Source organism: Bubalus kerabau, chromosome 2 (assembly GCF_029407905.1).
Source record: "Bubalus kerabau isolate K-KA32 ecotype Philippines breed swamp buffalo chromosome 2, PCC_UOA_SB_1v2, whole genome shotgun sequence".
In the NCBI taxonomy this organism is placed as follows: Eukaryota; Metazoa; Chordata; class Mammalia; order Artiodactyla; family Bovidae; genus Bubalus; species Bubalus kerabau.
Genome location: NC_073625.1, coordinates 48045402 through 48062598, shown reverse-complemented (window position 1 = coordinate 48062598; position 17197 = coordinate 48045402). Strand labels below are relative to the sequence as shown.

The window sequence follows — 17197 nt, the reverse complement described above, 5'->3', positions numbered from 1 at the left end:
TCCAGGGAGCAAGTAGATCAGGTGTACAGCTGGTACCCTGCCAATCACGGCCCCACCAGGCATCTCTGATCCCCATCTTCTATCATCTCTGATGACCTGATTGGTTAGTTTGGCTAAGCTTTTCATCTTTTAGATAAAATATTAATACTTGTATTTAGAAAGAGCTTTCTGGGGACCTGATTTCTTTCTTTCTCTTCTTTTTTTTTTTCCCTTTTCAGCATCTTATTATGAAAAATTTTCAAACATACCAGGAAAAATGGAAAAAATTATATGATGAGGGCCCGTATTGTAGATTATACAATTTCACTGCTTAAACTTACCTTCTTTGTGCAAAGGACTAATCCCAGCAATGGGAAGATTTAGGGCTTCTGGCACAATGGGAGAGGGAGGCATTTGAGGAAAAAGAGAATTTAAGGCAGTGGCTCAGATAGTAAAGAACCTGCCTTCTATGTGGTAGACCCAGTTTCGATCCCTGGGTTGGGAAGATCCCCTGAAGAAGGTGAAGTTGCTCAGTCGTGTTCCGACTCTTTGTGACCCCCATGGGCTGTAGCCCACAAGAATCCTCTGTCCATGGGGATTCTCCAGGCAAGAATACTGGAGTGGGTTGCCATTTCCTTCTTCAGGGGATCTTCCCAACCCAGGGATTGAACCCGGGTCTCCTGCATTGCAGGCAGATTCTTTACCATTTGAGCCACCAGGAGGGAATGGATACCCACCACAGTATTCTTGCCTGGAGAATTCCATGGACAGAGGAGCCTGGTGGGCTACAGTCCATGGGGTCGAAAGAGTTGGACACAACTGAGCAACTAACACTTTCACTTTCATTCCCTGGAGGGCTGCAGTGGACAGTCACTTACGCTCCACTCCTGATCCAAGGGCCACCGACAACTTGTACTTAAAGGGGGACACAGGGTTTATTAATAAGAAACAAACATAACGAACATAAAAGGGAGCTACCTGGTGTGCTCAGACTTCTTACTAATGCTGCTTCTGGGCTCTCTTACCTGTGAGCAGAGAGCTGAGAAATTTGCCTTCGAAAGCAGAGTAGGACAGAAGAATCTAGAACCTTTTACAATTAGGAGCTAGATGCAGACCCTTAGGAGTGGCTATTAGAAGAGATAAGAGAAGGGATGCAGAAGTGAGATAGGGCGTGTGGAACCAAGTGCTGGCAACTGTTTTTATCAAGATCCTTTCCTGTTTCCTTGCTCGAAGAAATAAAAATAAATGAAAGAGCTTCTCCAAAAAAAGTTTTCCTTAAATATTAAGTATTCAATTTCCAACTTAAGTATGATAAGAAGAAGATAGTACTACTACTACTACGTCGCTTCAGTCGTGTCCAACTCCGTGCGACCCCACAGACGGCAGCCCACCAGGCTCCCCCGTCTCCGGGATTCTCCAGGCAAGAACACTGGAGTGGGTTGCCATTTCCTTCTCCAATGCCTGAAAGTGAAGTCGCTCAGTCATGTCCGACTGTTCGCGACCCCATGGACTGCAGCCTACCAGGCTCCTCCGTCCATGGGAGTTTCCAGGCAAGAGTACTGGAGTGGGGTGCCATTGCCTTCTCCAAAGAAGAAGATAACAAGAATAATTTAAGAAGAAGAAGACACAGTTTTCTTTAAGGCAGAAAAACAAAGAAAAATGGATTAGAACTGGAAAACATACCTTGAATAGATAGCTAGTGGGAACTTGCTATATAGCTCAGGGAGTTCAGCTCCGTGCTTCATGATGACCAGAGGGGTGGGATGGTGGTGGGGAGGGAGGCTCAAGAGGGAAGGGATGTATGTACAGCTGATTCACGTTGCTGTACAGCAGAAATTAACACGACATTGTAAAGCAACTATACTCCAAAGCGAGAGAAGTCGTTCAGCTGTGTCCAACGCTTTACAACCTCATGGACTGTAGACTACCAGGCTCATCCATCCATGGGATTTTCCAGGCAAGAATAGTGGAGTGGGTTGCCATTTCCTTCTCAAGGGGATCTTCCTGACACAGTGATTGATAGCAGGCAGATGCTTTACCGTCTGAGTCACCAGGGAAGCCCAAGGTATAGTATACTCCAAGGTATACGCCAAAAAAAAGATACCTTGGTGGGTAAAGACAGGATGGGGAGAAGGAAGGACTTTGGCTGGGCGTGGACAGGGTGAGAGGGGAGGTGGGAGTGCCTTGGAGGAGGGGAGAGGAAGGCCGGCAGGGAAGGCCGAGCACAGGGGCTGGGGAAGCCCCTGTTGGCGGAATGGCAGGAGGCATCTGGAGTGAGGGGGGCCGGGAGCCCAGGGCAGCTTGAGTGGAGGTGGGGCTGCTCTTGGTGCTTATACTCTATGGGCTTTGGAGTCAGATCCCGCCCCCACCCCGAGTTCCAGGGTTTCCTGTCACCCGTGAGCTGTGTGACCCTGGTCAAGTCACTCGATTTCCACGTGCCTCAGTTTCCCCAACAGTCAAGAGGGATACTGTTGCTTTGGCCGAAAGGTTCATAACGGATTTTTCATACCATCTTACGGAGAAACCTGAATGAAAATTTTGGCCAACCCAATAAGTCATACATGTTAAAAAGAAGTGTTTGATGCCTAGGACACATTCATGAAAGCCAACTCTCTTGCTCGTTCTTTTGATCCGCAGACTTCAGAGGGTTACTCATTCGCTCAGCAAACAGCGAGCACGCCAATGCATTCACTGACTGATTTGATTTCTGTCGCAGTTCAAGACCTTGCATGTATTGAGCTTTCTGTGAGATTACGGATTAGCTCCCCAAGGGGCGGCGCTGTGGCTGCAGCACTCGTGCCGTCCCTGAGCTTGGTGACCCCTGTTCCAACACACTCAAGCCCAGTCCTGTGCAGTAGAACATCCCAGGAGGCCCGCAGCTAAACCTAACAGGTGCCTGGTCCATTGCAGGCCCTGTCTGCCCCCCTATGCAAGATCAACTCAAGTCTACAAGTGTGGGCCTCAGAACCTGGGACCTGGCTTAACTTCCTCAACACAGTGATGATCTGCATGTCATCTTTTTCCTTTTCCCTTTTTCTTGTCTCCTCATCATTTAGAAAAAAAGAAAAAAGAGGGAGGCAGGTAAAAACACTTTTATTCCCTTGCAGAAAGACTATGTTACTCCTCATTGGAAAATCATGGAATGATGGAATTTCTTCCTGTTTCCATCTTCCCAAGTTTGTATTAATAACCTGGTTACTCACTGCGCTCGCCCCCCAGAATTGGTGGTGATGTCGCCCTTGAGCCAATTTCTACATGTTGGGAGATATTCCACACCAGCCACCCAATGGGCAGTCACCACCTGGCCATCCTGGGGATACCAAGCTGCCACTCCTCATGCCCCAGCCAACCAGCAATGGCCAGCACCTCTTCCCACAATGGCATCTGCTTAAGGGGGGAATCGCTGGTTGTTTAGACCATATAAGGCACTGTCCCTAAAGTTTCTTTCCTTAGCTTGCTTGCCCAGTCCAAAGATTTTTAAATTTTTTTCTTTAACCAAAGATGTGGGGGAAAGAAAGTGATCTGAAGTTTTTGATACTAAGACTGCAGCACCTTTTGGGAATCACATAGCCCTACCCACAACCATGAAGGCAACCAGAGGAATTCATAGTAACGTCCTCCCACGCTTATGTTGAAATCATGTGTTACGCCATTCTGTTCTATCCATCCATCTGTTGATCATCCATAGTCACTAGGGTAAGCAGAACTCACCCATGGCCTCCCGTGCTGTGGCCTTGCCTCCGGGTACATTGCTGTCCTTGTTGTGTGGAAGCTCAGTACCGTGCCCTTCTTATCGTAGTTGGTTAGGAGTTGCCATACAAGTTAGGAGGGTGAGATGCACGGCCCTGAGCACTCATACTGCAGAGAACTCCTGAACAAACACTTTGCAGTCCCTCTGGTCCCCGACTTCCAGGTCCATTGCTCCATTATCATATAAATAGCCTTCTCTCTTCAGAGCTCTCTTAATCCAGTCAACTGCAAGTTGGCCGCAGGAGTGAAGCACAGATAGTTCAGACCATCATTTAAGCGTGGCTTTCATGAACATAACAGGATTCTTTTCCTGTGGCAGTTGATTTGCCATCTTCACTGTGTTTCGTTGGGTCTGAAGTTGAGCCTCCACGGCCCTTGGCCACAACAGCTTCCCTTGGCCGGCAGCACTGGTCCTGGAAATGGATTCAGGGCTGGGGCCAGACCAGCCTGGATGGACCATGCATCAGGCAAGACATCCACCCAGGGATCATGTCCAAATTATTTTTCTTTTTAAGAAAGATTCTATATATTTCCACACGAAAATATTGTCTTTTATACTGACTTGTTTGGCAAAAAAAAATTTTTTTTTTTTTTTTTTTTTTTTAGTCTTTCTTTCTAAGAGCCAGCAGATAACCATCATGCCAAAAAAAGAAAAATGCCCCAGGGACACCTCTCTGTAGCACTAGACTCATTTCTTTTTCTGTCCCTTGTCTCCCACATAGATGCTTAGTGGCCCTGGGTTTGTGCCCCTCACACACATCCCATTTCTGTGCCACCTAGAAGTGTGCCATGTTCCCATCAGAGAGCGCGAAGGTGGGGTGCTCACTTGCTGCGTTTCTGTGCAGAGCGCTGAGGGTCCGCAAGAAGATGTCTGGGGAGAAGATGCCCGTGAAGATGATCGGAGACATCCTGACGGCCCAGCTGCCACACATGCAGCCCTACATCCGCTTCTGCAGCTGCCAGCTCAACGGGGCCGCCTTGATCCAGCAGAAGACTGACGAGGCCCCAGACTTCAAGGAGTTTGTTAAAGTGAGGAGCCCTGGCTCAGCTGAGCCCCTGCCCCCACAAGGGGCCATCTGCAGGCAGCTGGTGTGCAATCGCACGTGCACGGAAGGCCAACAGGGGCAAGGTCTCAGCTGCACAGGAGGGGGGGCTGGCCCTCACCGGTGGGTGTGACTGGGGCCGTGGGGATGGGCTTGGCGAGGGACCAGCGCTGACCTGGAAACTCCAGTCTGCGGTCCAGGTGCAAGTGGTGTTCTTGCAATACCAATTTAAAATCCTTCGTCTCATTTTCAGGCCTAGGAGGACTGGCAGGTCTCAGGTCTGCTATTCTGTTTAATCTGAGTATCCTCATTTCTCTGCTGCTCTCTGCCCTTTGCTGACAAAGGGAATCCCAATGGACCCTTTAATTTTCCCGCCCTAGTTGGTTCTTTTCGATGAGCTCAAGCCCTAGGAAATCAGCGGGGGTGAGTGTGAGATGACAGGACCTCTGCTTTGTAGGGTAACCAGGGTCTGGAGAGTCGTGTGTGACCAGGGAACATTGTGGGGAGGGGACCCCGAGCTGCTGGGGGCCTCGGGCTTCGGGCCTGCTGCCCCGGGACCCGGCCTTGGCGGGGATGGTCCTTGCTGGCTGGGCCAGCCCACCCCATCAGCCCCCACCTCTCCCAGAGTGGAGAGAGGAGACTAAAGCGACTTGTGCTAAGCAGGCACATTCTGATGAGTGGGCAGCGGAGTCAGCGCACTAACAACAAGCTTATCTTTGTGCCTCCTGGATTTGGGGTGGGGGGAGGCTTTCCCACCCTCCCTGTAACCTTGTTTGTGGCATCATCGTCTCTTCTGGGTGAATGTGCCGTCTCTTCTGGGCTACAGCATCACGTGTTCTCGTTCTTTCTTTCTCTCCTTGTTTCTAAAGTTAAATGCTTGGATTTGCTATCCAATGAATGGAACGTCTAAAGTCATTCTAAAGGAGAAACACGGCCAAGAAGTAGGCCTAGGGTGGGCTGGAGACTGGAGGTAGTGCTGGGCTGGTGGGTACCATGGGCCACCTGGGGGTCCCCCCAAGGGCCAAGGGTCTCCCCTGGGCACAGGCAGAATGAGTCCATCACTGCACGCGCTTGAACTTCAGGGAAACGCTGACCTCAGCCCAGGGAGGGGCCTTATTCCCCATTCCCTGCTCGTGCCTCGCCTCATCACCTCTCCCGGCCTCATCCCTGCGGGACTTTGTCCTGCCTTTGGCAGCTGCAAAGAGTTCCTGGAATAAGGGTGTCCATGGCTGGAGCGGGTCCAGGTGCTGACAGGCCCTAGGGTGTTAAACCTGTTCCTGAGGCATTAGCCTGACCAGAGAGCTGTCACATATAACCCCTGTGGCTTACAGAACAGAGTCGCCTTTTTGGTGCAGAAGGACTCTTGTCCTCCAGTTCAGTTGACGAAAGTGGAAAGAAAGAGGTGAAGGAGTCCAGAGTGGAGACAACCGGAGTCCCAGGGGCCTGAGCATCGCGTCTCAGCTTCGCCATCCCCACCCTGCCTGGGGGCTCCTACCCGCGGGTGCAGTGAGACTTGGGACCTGCAGTGTCTCTGGCACTCAAGGGCATTCTTTTTCTGACCCTAGAGTTTTGCGACTCTCCTTGTTCCTAGGAATGCTGTAGAGTTTTGGCAGGTATCCAGATGGACTATTCTCTGTAAAGCTAGAATCTCATCTCTGGAAGTTAGGAGCCTGGAAGGTCTGCGGGACTGGGGAGCAGGGTTAACCCTGCCGCTGAGTCACACCCATCATCAGCTCCCACCCTCCATCTGGAACACGCCTCCCCCTGGCCCAGGGCAACAGCCTGGCTCTTCCAGCTCCAGGCTCCCCAGTTGTCGTCCAGACAAATGAGACAATGCGAGGGGCGGGGAGTCATGAGTAACAATGGTGTGACGTCACTAACCGGATTTTGCAGACTTCTTAAGAACATTAAAAAAAAAATCTCTTTTTTTTCAGAGGCTGGCCATGGACCCACGCTGTAAGGGAATGCCCCTGTCTAGTTTTATACTGAAGCCTATGCAACGAGTAACGAGATACCCACTGATCATTAAAAATGTAAGTAACTGCCTTGCCTTTTCAAGCAGAGGAATGCTATCTCAGCAGGTCTGGGATCTGGGGTCAGGGGCAGGTTCCCCAGCCAACACACCAGGTATCTGTTGTGTAGAAACCATATACCAACAGGCTATAGGAGGTGTCTGCATGGTAACTCTGAAAGAAAAGCTGGATTACTGTGAAAGTGTTAGTCGCTTAGTGTGTCTGACTCTTTGCGACCCCCATGGACTGTGGTCCACCGGGCTCCTCTGTCCGTGGGATTCTCCAGGCCAGAATACTGGAGTGCATAGCCAGTCCCTTCTCCAGGGGATCTTCCCAACCCAGGGATTGAACCTGGGTCTCCTGCATTGCAGGCAGAGTCTTTACAGTCTGAGCCAGCAGGGAAGCCCCAGAAAGGTTTATTGTGAACAGAGCTAATAATACACACATCGGCTGAGCAAACAAACAAGTGGCTTCCACCTTGTAAGTCAGTTCTTTCCCTAATACAGGCAGGGTCTTGATGCTTTGGTTTTCCTAAGAAGAAAGAGAGAAAAGTGAAAAGAAAGTGAAGTCACTCAGTCGTGTCCTATTCTTTGGGACCCCACGGACTGTAGCCTATCAGGCTCCTCCATCCATGGAATTTTCCAGGCAAAAATACTGGAGTGGGTTGCCATTTCCTTCTCCAGAGGATCTTCCCCACCTGGGGATCGAACCCAGGTCTCCCGCACTGCAGGCAGATGCTTTACCATCTGCGCCACCAGGGAAGCTCTAAGAAAGAGAGAAAGGAATACAGTTTCTACCACCTGTCCTCAGAAAGCCATTGTGAGATACTCTATGTTGATATTAGATGATTGCTGTTCTCCTGTCATTTCAAGAAAGCCAATGCCAAAAGAAAAGAAGAAATTAGGGTTTCAGTGTGCCCATCCTTAAAGTGAGTGAACAGACTTAGACATCCTCTGAGCCTGTGATTCTGTAAGCACAGGGAGGCTGGCTTGTGGAGAGAGGTTTTAGATCTGGTTCCTTTCAGTGAGGAATTTAGAAACCCACATCTGTACACTGGTGTGCTCACTGCTTCCGAGGTGTTGTTGCCTCTTGAGTCTCTCAGTGGCAGAGTTGGGAAACATATATGTGTGTATACATCCATACACACTGTTACATACACATACGTGTACAAACATATATTTAAGATCATATATGTATATGTTAGAAGCCATGAGTTCACACCAATAGTTCCTGTTCTAATGATATCACAGAATTTATTCTAGCCTTCCCCCTTTCTATGTATATAACTCCCTTCTCCATGAGAAGCTTTGCTCTCATTATCCTCAGTATATTTACTTATTTGCTGAATCCCCTTATATGTCACAAGTTTCTCTCTCATGTAAGCATCTCCTCAGTCCAACCCCGGTTCCACCCCACAGAGTACAATGTGGTCACATTGGCTGAATTAAATAATTAGTTTTGAAAGATGCTTTCAATCTACCGTTTCCTTTTCTCCAACATATGGTTACTATTAAACTAATTCAAAACTTTGTTTACTTTCCACAATATTTAGTTGCAAATTGATGTTGGAAACAAGTTTTTAAAACAGGCGTTCTAGATCTAGTCAATGGGAAGAAAAACAAAAACAAGAGAAGACCTGAGAAGCATACATATTAAAAAGGAAAAAACAAATTATCATTCTTTGCATAAACATGATTTCTACCCCCTTGAGAACCCAAAACAATGAACGGAAAACTAGCAAAACTAAGAACAGAATTTTAAAAGGTGGCAGTTACAAGATACAGATGGAAAGCTGCAAAAAATATTCTTTATAATAGTAAGATGGGGAAATTCTTAGCACGGCACCAAAGACAGAGCTTTAAAGGAGTTAAAGTTGCAGCAACTTGAAAAAAAATACTTTCGAAAAAAAATACTTTCTTCTGGGAACAACTAGATGTTCATTAAGGAGAGTACTTAAAGTGGTGAATCTGTACTATGAAAGAGACTTTTATGTATTAGTTGGAGTGATATCTAGAAAATGCTATTAAGTAAAACAAGCAAACAGACAAAACCCCTCACAAGCCATCCTGCAGTAGGGTCTATTTTGGAAAAACTCTGGGTGGGTATTAAATGCATGTGGAGCGTCTAAAGGGATGCCCTTTGCTCTGGGCATGTTTCCCTCTGAGGCAGGAAAGCAGAAGGGAGACAGCACAATGGTTCTCAATATTCTGTATTATTTGAATCTTGCATATCAAGAACATTATTATTTGAATAAACATTTTCTTAAAAAATTCCGTGTAACAAAATATAACAAACATTAAAAGACAAAGAACAGATATAAACTGAGTAAACACTTTAACTGTATCCAAGTAGATACTGAAAGATACAGAGATCGTGTGTGTATGTTTGTATCTAAAGCACTCTTACAGCTCAAGAAGAAAAAGACAAATACCCTAATAGAAAAATTGGTTTTAAAAAAAGATAAAAAGAAAAATAGGTGAAATCTTTAACTAGGCGTCTCTGAGAGGAGTGTGGAATAGTAGTAAAGCATGTGTTGTTAGGAACCAGGCTGCTTGGACCTGAATCTCCCGTACCACTGCTGCGTGTCCTTGGGAGACTTAGCTTACCTCTCTGGGCCTCAGCTCCTTTATCTGTAAAATAGAGGCATTGATAGTACCTACTGCGTGGTGTTCTGAGAAGTTAAGTGAGTGAATGAATATATGTCCATCTGCCTCATACTAAGCAGTACATAAATGTTAGCTTTCTCATTTAATGTACTTATGCACTAAATGTACACAAAATTCAAATTCTCTGATAATGAAAGAAATGCATAACTAAACAAGAAAATATATTGCTTTTGGCTTGCCAGGTGCACATTTATTGAAAGGACTGTGAGTCCATAGTGTTGGCAGGTTTGCTTATGGAGGGTAGACTGGTTCAGCCTTCGGAGGGTGATGTATACATCAAACTCCATGTTCTCTTTGGCTCAGCATTTCCATCTCTAGGAATTTATTCTAAAGAATTAATCAGAGAAATACTGAAAAATATGAAGTTTTATGCATTGTGGCTCATCCTTACAATGACATATTATAGAATCCTTAAAAATGATAAATATACTTCAATAAAAAATTTTTTTAACTTATGATTTAGATTCATGTGAAGTGATCATCATATGATGATCTATAATTCATATATATTAAATAACATGCTATAACTGCCATGAAGTGGGGAAAAAGCAAGTACAAAATGGTAGCGTAGTATGGCAGTGTGATCCAATTTTTATTCTTAAAAAATTATATGTATTTATATCTAGGCAGAATGTATTAACAAACAGAATGTGTATGTGTGCTTGGTCGCTCAGTTCAGTTCAGTTCAGTCACTCAGTCGTGTCCCACTCTTTGCGACCCCATGAACTGCAGCACGCCAGGCCTCCCTGTCCATCACCAACTCCCGGAGTTCACTGAGACTCACGTCCATCGAGTCAGTGATGCCATCCAGCCATCTCATCCTCTGTCGTCCCCTTCTCCTCCTGCCCCCAATCCCTCCCAGCATCAGAGTCTTTTCCAATGAGTCAACTCTTCGCATGAGGTGGCCAAAGTACTGGAGTTTCAGCTTTAGCATCATTCCTTCCAAAGAAATCCCAGGGCTGATCTCCTTCAGAATGGACTAGTTGAATCTCCTTGCAGGCCAAGGGACTCTCAAGAGTCTTCTCCAACACCACAGTTCAAAAGCATCAATTCTTCGGTGCTCAGCCTTCTTCACAGTCCAACTCTCACATCCATACATGACCACAGGAAAAACCACAGCCTTGACTAGACGGACCTTTGTTGGCAAAGTAATGTCTCTGCTTTTCAATATGCTATTCTCAGTCACGTCCAAATTTCTGTGTCCTCATGGACTAGAGCCTGCTAGGCTCCTCTGTCCATGGGATTCTCCAGGCAAGAATACCGGAGCAGGTTACCATTCCCTTCTTCGGGGGGTCTTCCCAACCCAGGGAGTGAGCATGTGTTTGTGTGTCTCCTGCATTGGCAGGAGGATTCATTAGCACTAACGCCACCTGGGAAGTCAGTGAACAGGAAAGACCGAGATTATTATCCGATGGCGCAATTAAAGGTGTTTTTTTAGGTTCCTTATAACTTTCTAAATTTTCTAACTTTCATACGTTATACAATAGTACTTTTACAATGAGAAAAAGCAATATATCTATTTTCATTTTTGAAAAAAAAATGAATTCACACAATCTGCTATGTGGGATTCCCGTCTAGAGCAGTGGTCCTCAGACTCGGTTGTACATTAGAATTACCTGGGAAGCTCTAGAAAATTTCAATGCCTGAGTCCTACCCCTGGGGATTTTGATATGGTCAGAGTTGAGGTCAGGACTTTTCAAAGGGATTTGAATGTATAGCCAGGATCCACCCAGAGCTGGAGCTGTGGTTTGGAAATGATTGTGAAAGTTGCTCAGTCGTGTCTGACTCTTGGCAACTCCGTGGTCTATACAGTCCATGGAATTCTCTAGGCCAGATACTGGAGTGGGTAGCCATTCCCTTCTCTGTGGGATCTTCCCAACCCAGGGTTGGAACCCAGGTCTCCTGCATTATAGGTGGACTCTTTACCAGGTGAGCCACAAGGGAAGTTGGGGAACTCACAATACCTAGATTGGGTGTTTTTCCCAAATCGAGTGCCTACTTAGGACCTTAAACCAAAGTATACCTTGCTGATGAGATATTATTCAGGATAAAACCCACTTGAATTATTTATATGTGGACAGTGTTAACCACTGAGTCATGTCCGACTCTGTGACCCCATGGACTGTAGCCCACCAGGCTCCTCTGTCCATGGGGATTCTCCAGGCAAGAATACTGGAGTGGGTTGCCATTTCCTCCTCAGGTGATCTTCCCAACCCAGGGATCGAACCTGCATCTCTTATGTCTCCTGCCTTGCAGGCAGATTCTTTATCGTCTGAACTGTCAGGGAAGCCTGTATATGGATAAGGCATGAGCAAGTGCACACTCAACATACCCCTAGTACATTGCAAAGTGGCTTAGGATGCTTCCTCAGTCTTCGTGTCTTTCCCCACGAGGACTGTTTTCAGTGTCCTCAGACTCCTTTGAGAATCTGAGGGGAGCACCATCAAAGGGCCAGGTACTCTGCAAAGTGCTTTCTTGTATCAAGCCATGTAGTCCTCCCAACAACCTTTTAAAGGAGGTTCTGTGTGCTGTGTTTAGTTGCTTAGTTGTGTCTGACTCTTTGTGACCCCATGGACTGTAGCCTGCCAGGTTCCTCTGTCCATGGGAGTCTCCAGACAAGAATACTGGAGTGGGTTGCCATGCCCTCCTCTAGGGGATCTTCCCAACCCAAGGATCGAACTCAGGTCTCCCACACTGTAGGCAGATTCTTGACCGTCTGACCCACCAGGGAAGCCCAAGAATACTGGAGTGGGTAGATTATCCCTTCTCCAGTGGATCTTCCTGACTCAGGAATCGAACCAGCATCTCCTGCATTGCAGGCAGATTCTTTACCAGCTGAGCTACAGGGAGGCCCAAAGGAGGTGCTAGTAGTACCCCTATTTTTCATATGAAGAAAATGAGGCTCAGAACATTTATGTGTCTGACCCATATCATGACTGGTCAGTGGCAGAGCAGAGATTTTAATCCAGAAGCTCTTGCTCTAGAACTGAACTCTTAATTGCTGGTCTGGAATGATTCATTCAGAAAAATGCACCTTAGCTCCGATGCACCCACTAGCATGAAGTTCCATACGTACACAGATGCCTGCAGCTATGCACGGACTCAGGGAAGAATGATTCTCCTTGGAGGGATCCATATGGGGTGTGATACTGCCCTTGCTGCAGCCGCCGCCCTCCTCATACCCCAAGTATAGATAATCTGGCAGCCCCTGCCCCCATAGGGGTCCCATGCCAACAAAGAGTGGCCTTCTCTCTCCATGTCGTTGCCAAGGTGGGTGCTCAGAGCTGCAGCTGTAAACACGTGGCAGTGTCTAGGAAAGGTCTGTGCAGAGCCCTGTCTCTGCTGGGGCGAGCCTTCCAGAACAGTGAACCCCAGGCCCGCTCGCTGCCTAAGGCTACTGTCTTCTGTTCTCTGATGTAGATCCTGGAAAACACTCCCGAAAACCACCCAGACCACAGCCACCTGAAGCACGCCCTGGAGAAGGCAGAGGAGCTGTGCTCCCAGGTGAACGAAGGGGTGCGGGAGAAGGAGAACTCGGACCGACTGGAGTGGATCCAGGCCCACGTACTGTGTGAAGGCCTGTCAGAGGTAACACCTTAGGTGGGACCTGGGCTACCCCTCTGAGTCTCGGCAGGCAGCCAGAAGGAGGACGAGAGAAATTGTGAATCGTCCTCTTCTGCAACCTCCAGTTTGCTAATCTCTCTCCAGCTGCATCTAATCTGTTGTTTAAGCCATCTACCAAGTTTTTAATTTCAGTTCTTTTCTTTATTTTTTGTTCTCAGTTGTTTTCTTTTGCCTTTTCAGCAGTTCTAGTTATTTCTCTAACCTACTGGTTTTTCTTGTCTTGTTCCTTTCACAAATGGCCATTTTTAAACTTGTGTGAGAGCTGTATTGTGGTTACGAATTCTCGGTAATCACAACCAACCTCGTGGTTGGTTGGTTAAGCCAAGTTCACAAACAAGCAAATTTTCTTGCTATTCCCTTCTCTACTGAGTTTACTTGTCATTCTTCCTCTGTGATACAGCTTTCTGGGATCTCCTGTTAAGTCTCTCACCTCATGCAGACACTAGATATATCTGTTTTCTCCTTCTCCCCCCAATAGCCTTTAAAATGGAAGCTCAGGGTCACCAGATTTAAGAAAGACTCTCAAAGATAAAGCCAGCTTTGGTGCTTGTTTATCTTTCTGGGTTCATATTTCCATGCCATTTTCTGCTTCTGCAAATTGTTTTTGCTTTTATTTTTATTTTACCAGCTTGCTTGTGTTTAAAAAGTACAGTTCTATATTTTTTATTCCATTTTAACATTTTTCATTGGTTGAATCAGTCTTTAAGTCCATGATACTGCCAGAAATACCCTCTTATAGTATCTGATTCTCTTCTTGACCCTAATCTTTCCCTTAGTCACATCCACTCTGCTGTTCTCTCTCTTTGTACACACCCACCCACCCACCCATCCACACATACACACACATTCATGTACTTACACAATTCACTAGGATTTACCAAAATGCCCAGGCAGACCATCTCCCTTACCCACACTCCCCATGACTCTTTTCTTCTTATGAGCATCTAAGACATTCCCTACCTGAGGAAGTTACCCCACTGTTGCCTCCCTGCCCTACCTCCTGTCCCCCTTCAACGTAGGTGTGGGATAAGCAAAGTTATGGAAGCAGCCATGTGGAAACCAAGGTGATGGATGTGGGTTCCCATTTCAGAACTGTGTTGATATGTGGTCCAGGGGTAGTCACTGGTTGGTTGGCTCAGTTATTCATTCATTTATTCAGTAAGCGTTCACTGAGCACCGGGCCCATGTGCCTTGCTTGGTACTAAACGCTGCTCAGTACTAACCACTGAGGACATGAAAATCAGTGAGATGGGACCTACCCCATCTCAAGAAACCTGCAGTCCTATGTGAGAAATGATGAGGCAGATCCGGGTGCCAAGTGCTGCTGGACACTCGACGAGGAGGAAGGAAGAGTCGTGGAGGATTCAGGGACAGGCTGAGAAGGTGAGACTTGGCTGTGTGTTCAAGGATGAAGCTATCTCCCCAGGAAAGCATCCAGGGGAGGGCATTTCAGTGGAGGCCTCAGCCTGCGCGGGGCATGGGTGAGGAATGGAAGGTCACAGGCAATAGGCTTTAAGGCAAGTTGAAGACAGGGCAGGGAAGGACTGTGCGTCGTTCCGAGGAGCACTAAGGTGATCTTGAAGACAGTGGACTTGAACTGCTCCTGGATCTGCTGAGCTGAAGGGCCACTGTGCACTTTTTCTTTTTTAAAAGATGTTCTCTTATCTTTTTCTTTCTCTCTCTGTGGTTTTTTGTTTTTTTTTTGGCTGCACCATGCAGAATGTAGGATCTTAGTTCCCCAACCAGGGAATCAACTCTGCGCCAGTAGTGAAAGTGCAAAGTCTTAACCGCTGGACTGCTAGGGAATTCCCCGCACTGTGTACTTTTAAAGGGGCCCTTCCCTGAGTCTCGTGGCTGCAGGCACAGGACTCAGTGAGGCCTGAGTCTTCATTATAAAACGTCAAGAATAGGAACGTCCCTGGAAGGCCAGCGGTTCGGACACCATAATTCCACTGCAGGGGGCACCAATTTAGGGGGACTAAGACCCCACCTGCCTTGAGGCACAGCCAATGCCCCCACAAAACCTTAAGAATAAAATAAACTCTTGTCATTTGCTTTCTGTGGTGTATATCCCCTCTTTGAAATAGACTGCTGTCCTTCTTAAGTGACCAGTCCTTCCTGACTATTGTACACCAGCTTCCTGTAAGGTCTGTTTTGTCTGTATGGTCAGGGTTCGTGGTCATGGGAACGAGGCATGTTGGCTTCCATTTCCTGGCCCAGATCTAAGAATACACCGGTGATTAAGTTTCACATAAATGCTGTCTTTGGCATTCTTGTCTTAAGATCAAGAACTATAAAGACAGTTTCCAATTCACATATGTTGGGTGTCAGCCTGAATAATTGGAGGCTCTGACCTTTGAGTAAGAAACCACACCACCTCTACGTCATCCAAGTGACTCACTGGATTCATTGCCCCAAGTGGCTTGAACTCCCTCTTGGCAAATAAAAAGGACTGGATTGACCTCCAGGCTCTTGTTCAGAGGCCCACTCTTGGAAGGCTCCCTTTGGGGTGTCATCTTCAGTTGTTCGGGCTCCCTCGGACCTTGGTGGGAGGTTGTTGGCACTCATTCCTCCTTGTACCTGAGAGTGGACTGGAGTGGCCACTCTCCTTTGAGGCCTATAGGCCTCTGGTCACAGAGGCGCTGTTGATTCTTTCTTCCACACTAGAGGCAGACAGGTAGCCAGCAACATGGGGGGACATGTGTTGTAAACTCTTCATTAATACTCTTCAGGAGATGTGTAGGGTTCATAGCTGTGGACAGCCTCAGCCTTGAAGGTTGCTGGATGGAGTGTACTCTTGGGGCCCAAGTGTGAGCAGGTGGAAACCCCGAAGGTCTGACTCCTTCCTCGATCATATTGCTTCTGAGGCAGTGCTGTGGCCTTCCCCTCCCTCAGTCTCTCCTCCGCTAGCCAGAAGGGGGTCCTTAGTGAGGTCATATCTTCTACAGTTTCCCTCTGCCCCTTGAGAACCTGCTCACGGGAAATGATAGAACCCAGGGGGGATGATAGAGCATGAAATGATAGAACCAGGTGTGTGTGTGTGTGTGTGTGTGTGTGTGTGTGAAAGAACATGAGATGGCAGAGCCCAGAGGGATGGCAGAGCCCGGGGGGTGACAGAGCAAGGATGACAGCATCCAGGGGTGAGCAGCAGAGCTGCATTTCAGTGCTTAGAGCTGTCTCCAAGGTTTGGGAGGTGGCAGGAAGACAGCCGTCCCCTCCCCGTCCTCAGGAGCAGTGAGCTGGGTGAGCTCCAACGTGCGCAGCACAGTTTCTGCTCTGCTTGGCTCTGAGGCCTCCGCCAGCACCGCCGCGGTTGGCAGCCCACCCACGCGGTAGGGGCCTGGACTCACGCCGCGCCCTGGACAGTGGCGTTTGTCCTGTTGAACTGTGCAGAGAGAGGCGCGCTGTTTCCAGCAGCAGGCACGACCCTTTGAGCCTGTGTGGGCCGTGGTTGGCACCGGCTCATGCCGCCTCCGGCGGACCAGCCTGCACACAGCGTGCGCTCATCCAGGATGGAGGGTTTTCTTCCTGCTGCCCTGTTTCCCCGATAAATAAAAAGGAAAAAAGTCACCCTGAGACCCTAGACCTCAAGGAAGGGCACTAGGAGTCACAGCCAGGGTTCATCCTGACGCATGCAGTCTCCCGAACCACGCCTTTAACTTCGTGGCTCCCAAAGCCCCCGCCTGAAGTCCTCAAAGCTGTCCTCGATCTGAGCCTAAGATACGGGCCTCAGATTCTGATGGAGCCCACGGCTTTCAGATGCGAAAAAACAAACGAACAAAAAAACAACCACAACAAAAAAACGACCTCACTCCACTGTGTCTTCTTTGGGTTTTGTTTCCCTTCCTCAGCAACTTGTGTTCAATTCCGTGACCAACTGCCTGGGGCCGCGCAAGTTCCTGCACAGTGGGAAGCTCTACAAGGCCAAGAGCAACAAGGAGCTGTATGGCTTCCTCTTCAATGACTTCCTGCTGCTGACCCAAATCATCAAGCCCCTGGGCTCCTCAGGCACCGACAAAGTCTTCAGCCCCAAATCAAACCTGCAGTATAAAATGTACAAAACAGTAAGTCCAACTCTAGACGGCAACATCAGGTTTGATGTTGAGGGGAGGAGACCATGTCT

The 17197-nt window shown here is 47.7% G+C and overlaps 1 protein-coding gene across 10 annotated transcripts in view; it reads left to right on the top strand.

The window, feature by feature from the left end:
- ITSN1 (intersectin 1) overlaps window positions 1-17197 on the top strand; it is a 244199-nt gene that overhangs the window by 211681 nt on the left and 15321 nt on the right. For all 10 annotated transcript variants that reach the window (XM_055567645.1, XM_055567643.1, XM_055567641.1 and 7 more), the window contains 4 exons: window positions 4575-4758; window positions 6707-6805; window positions 12871-13038; window positions 16926-17138. In XM_055567645.1, coding sequence (XP_055423620.1) covers window positions 4575-4758; window positions 6707-6805; window positions 12871-13038; window positions 16926-17138 — 664 coding nt within the window. The remainder of the gene's footprint in view (window positions 1-4574; window positions 4759-6706; window positions 6806-12870; window positions 13039-16925; window positions 17139-17197) is intronic.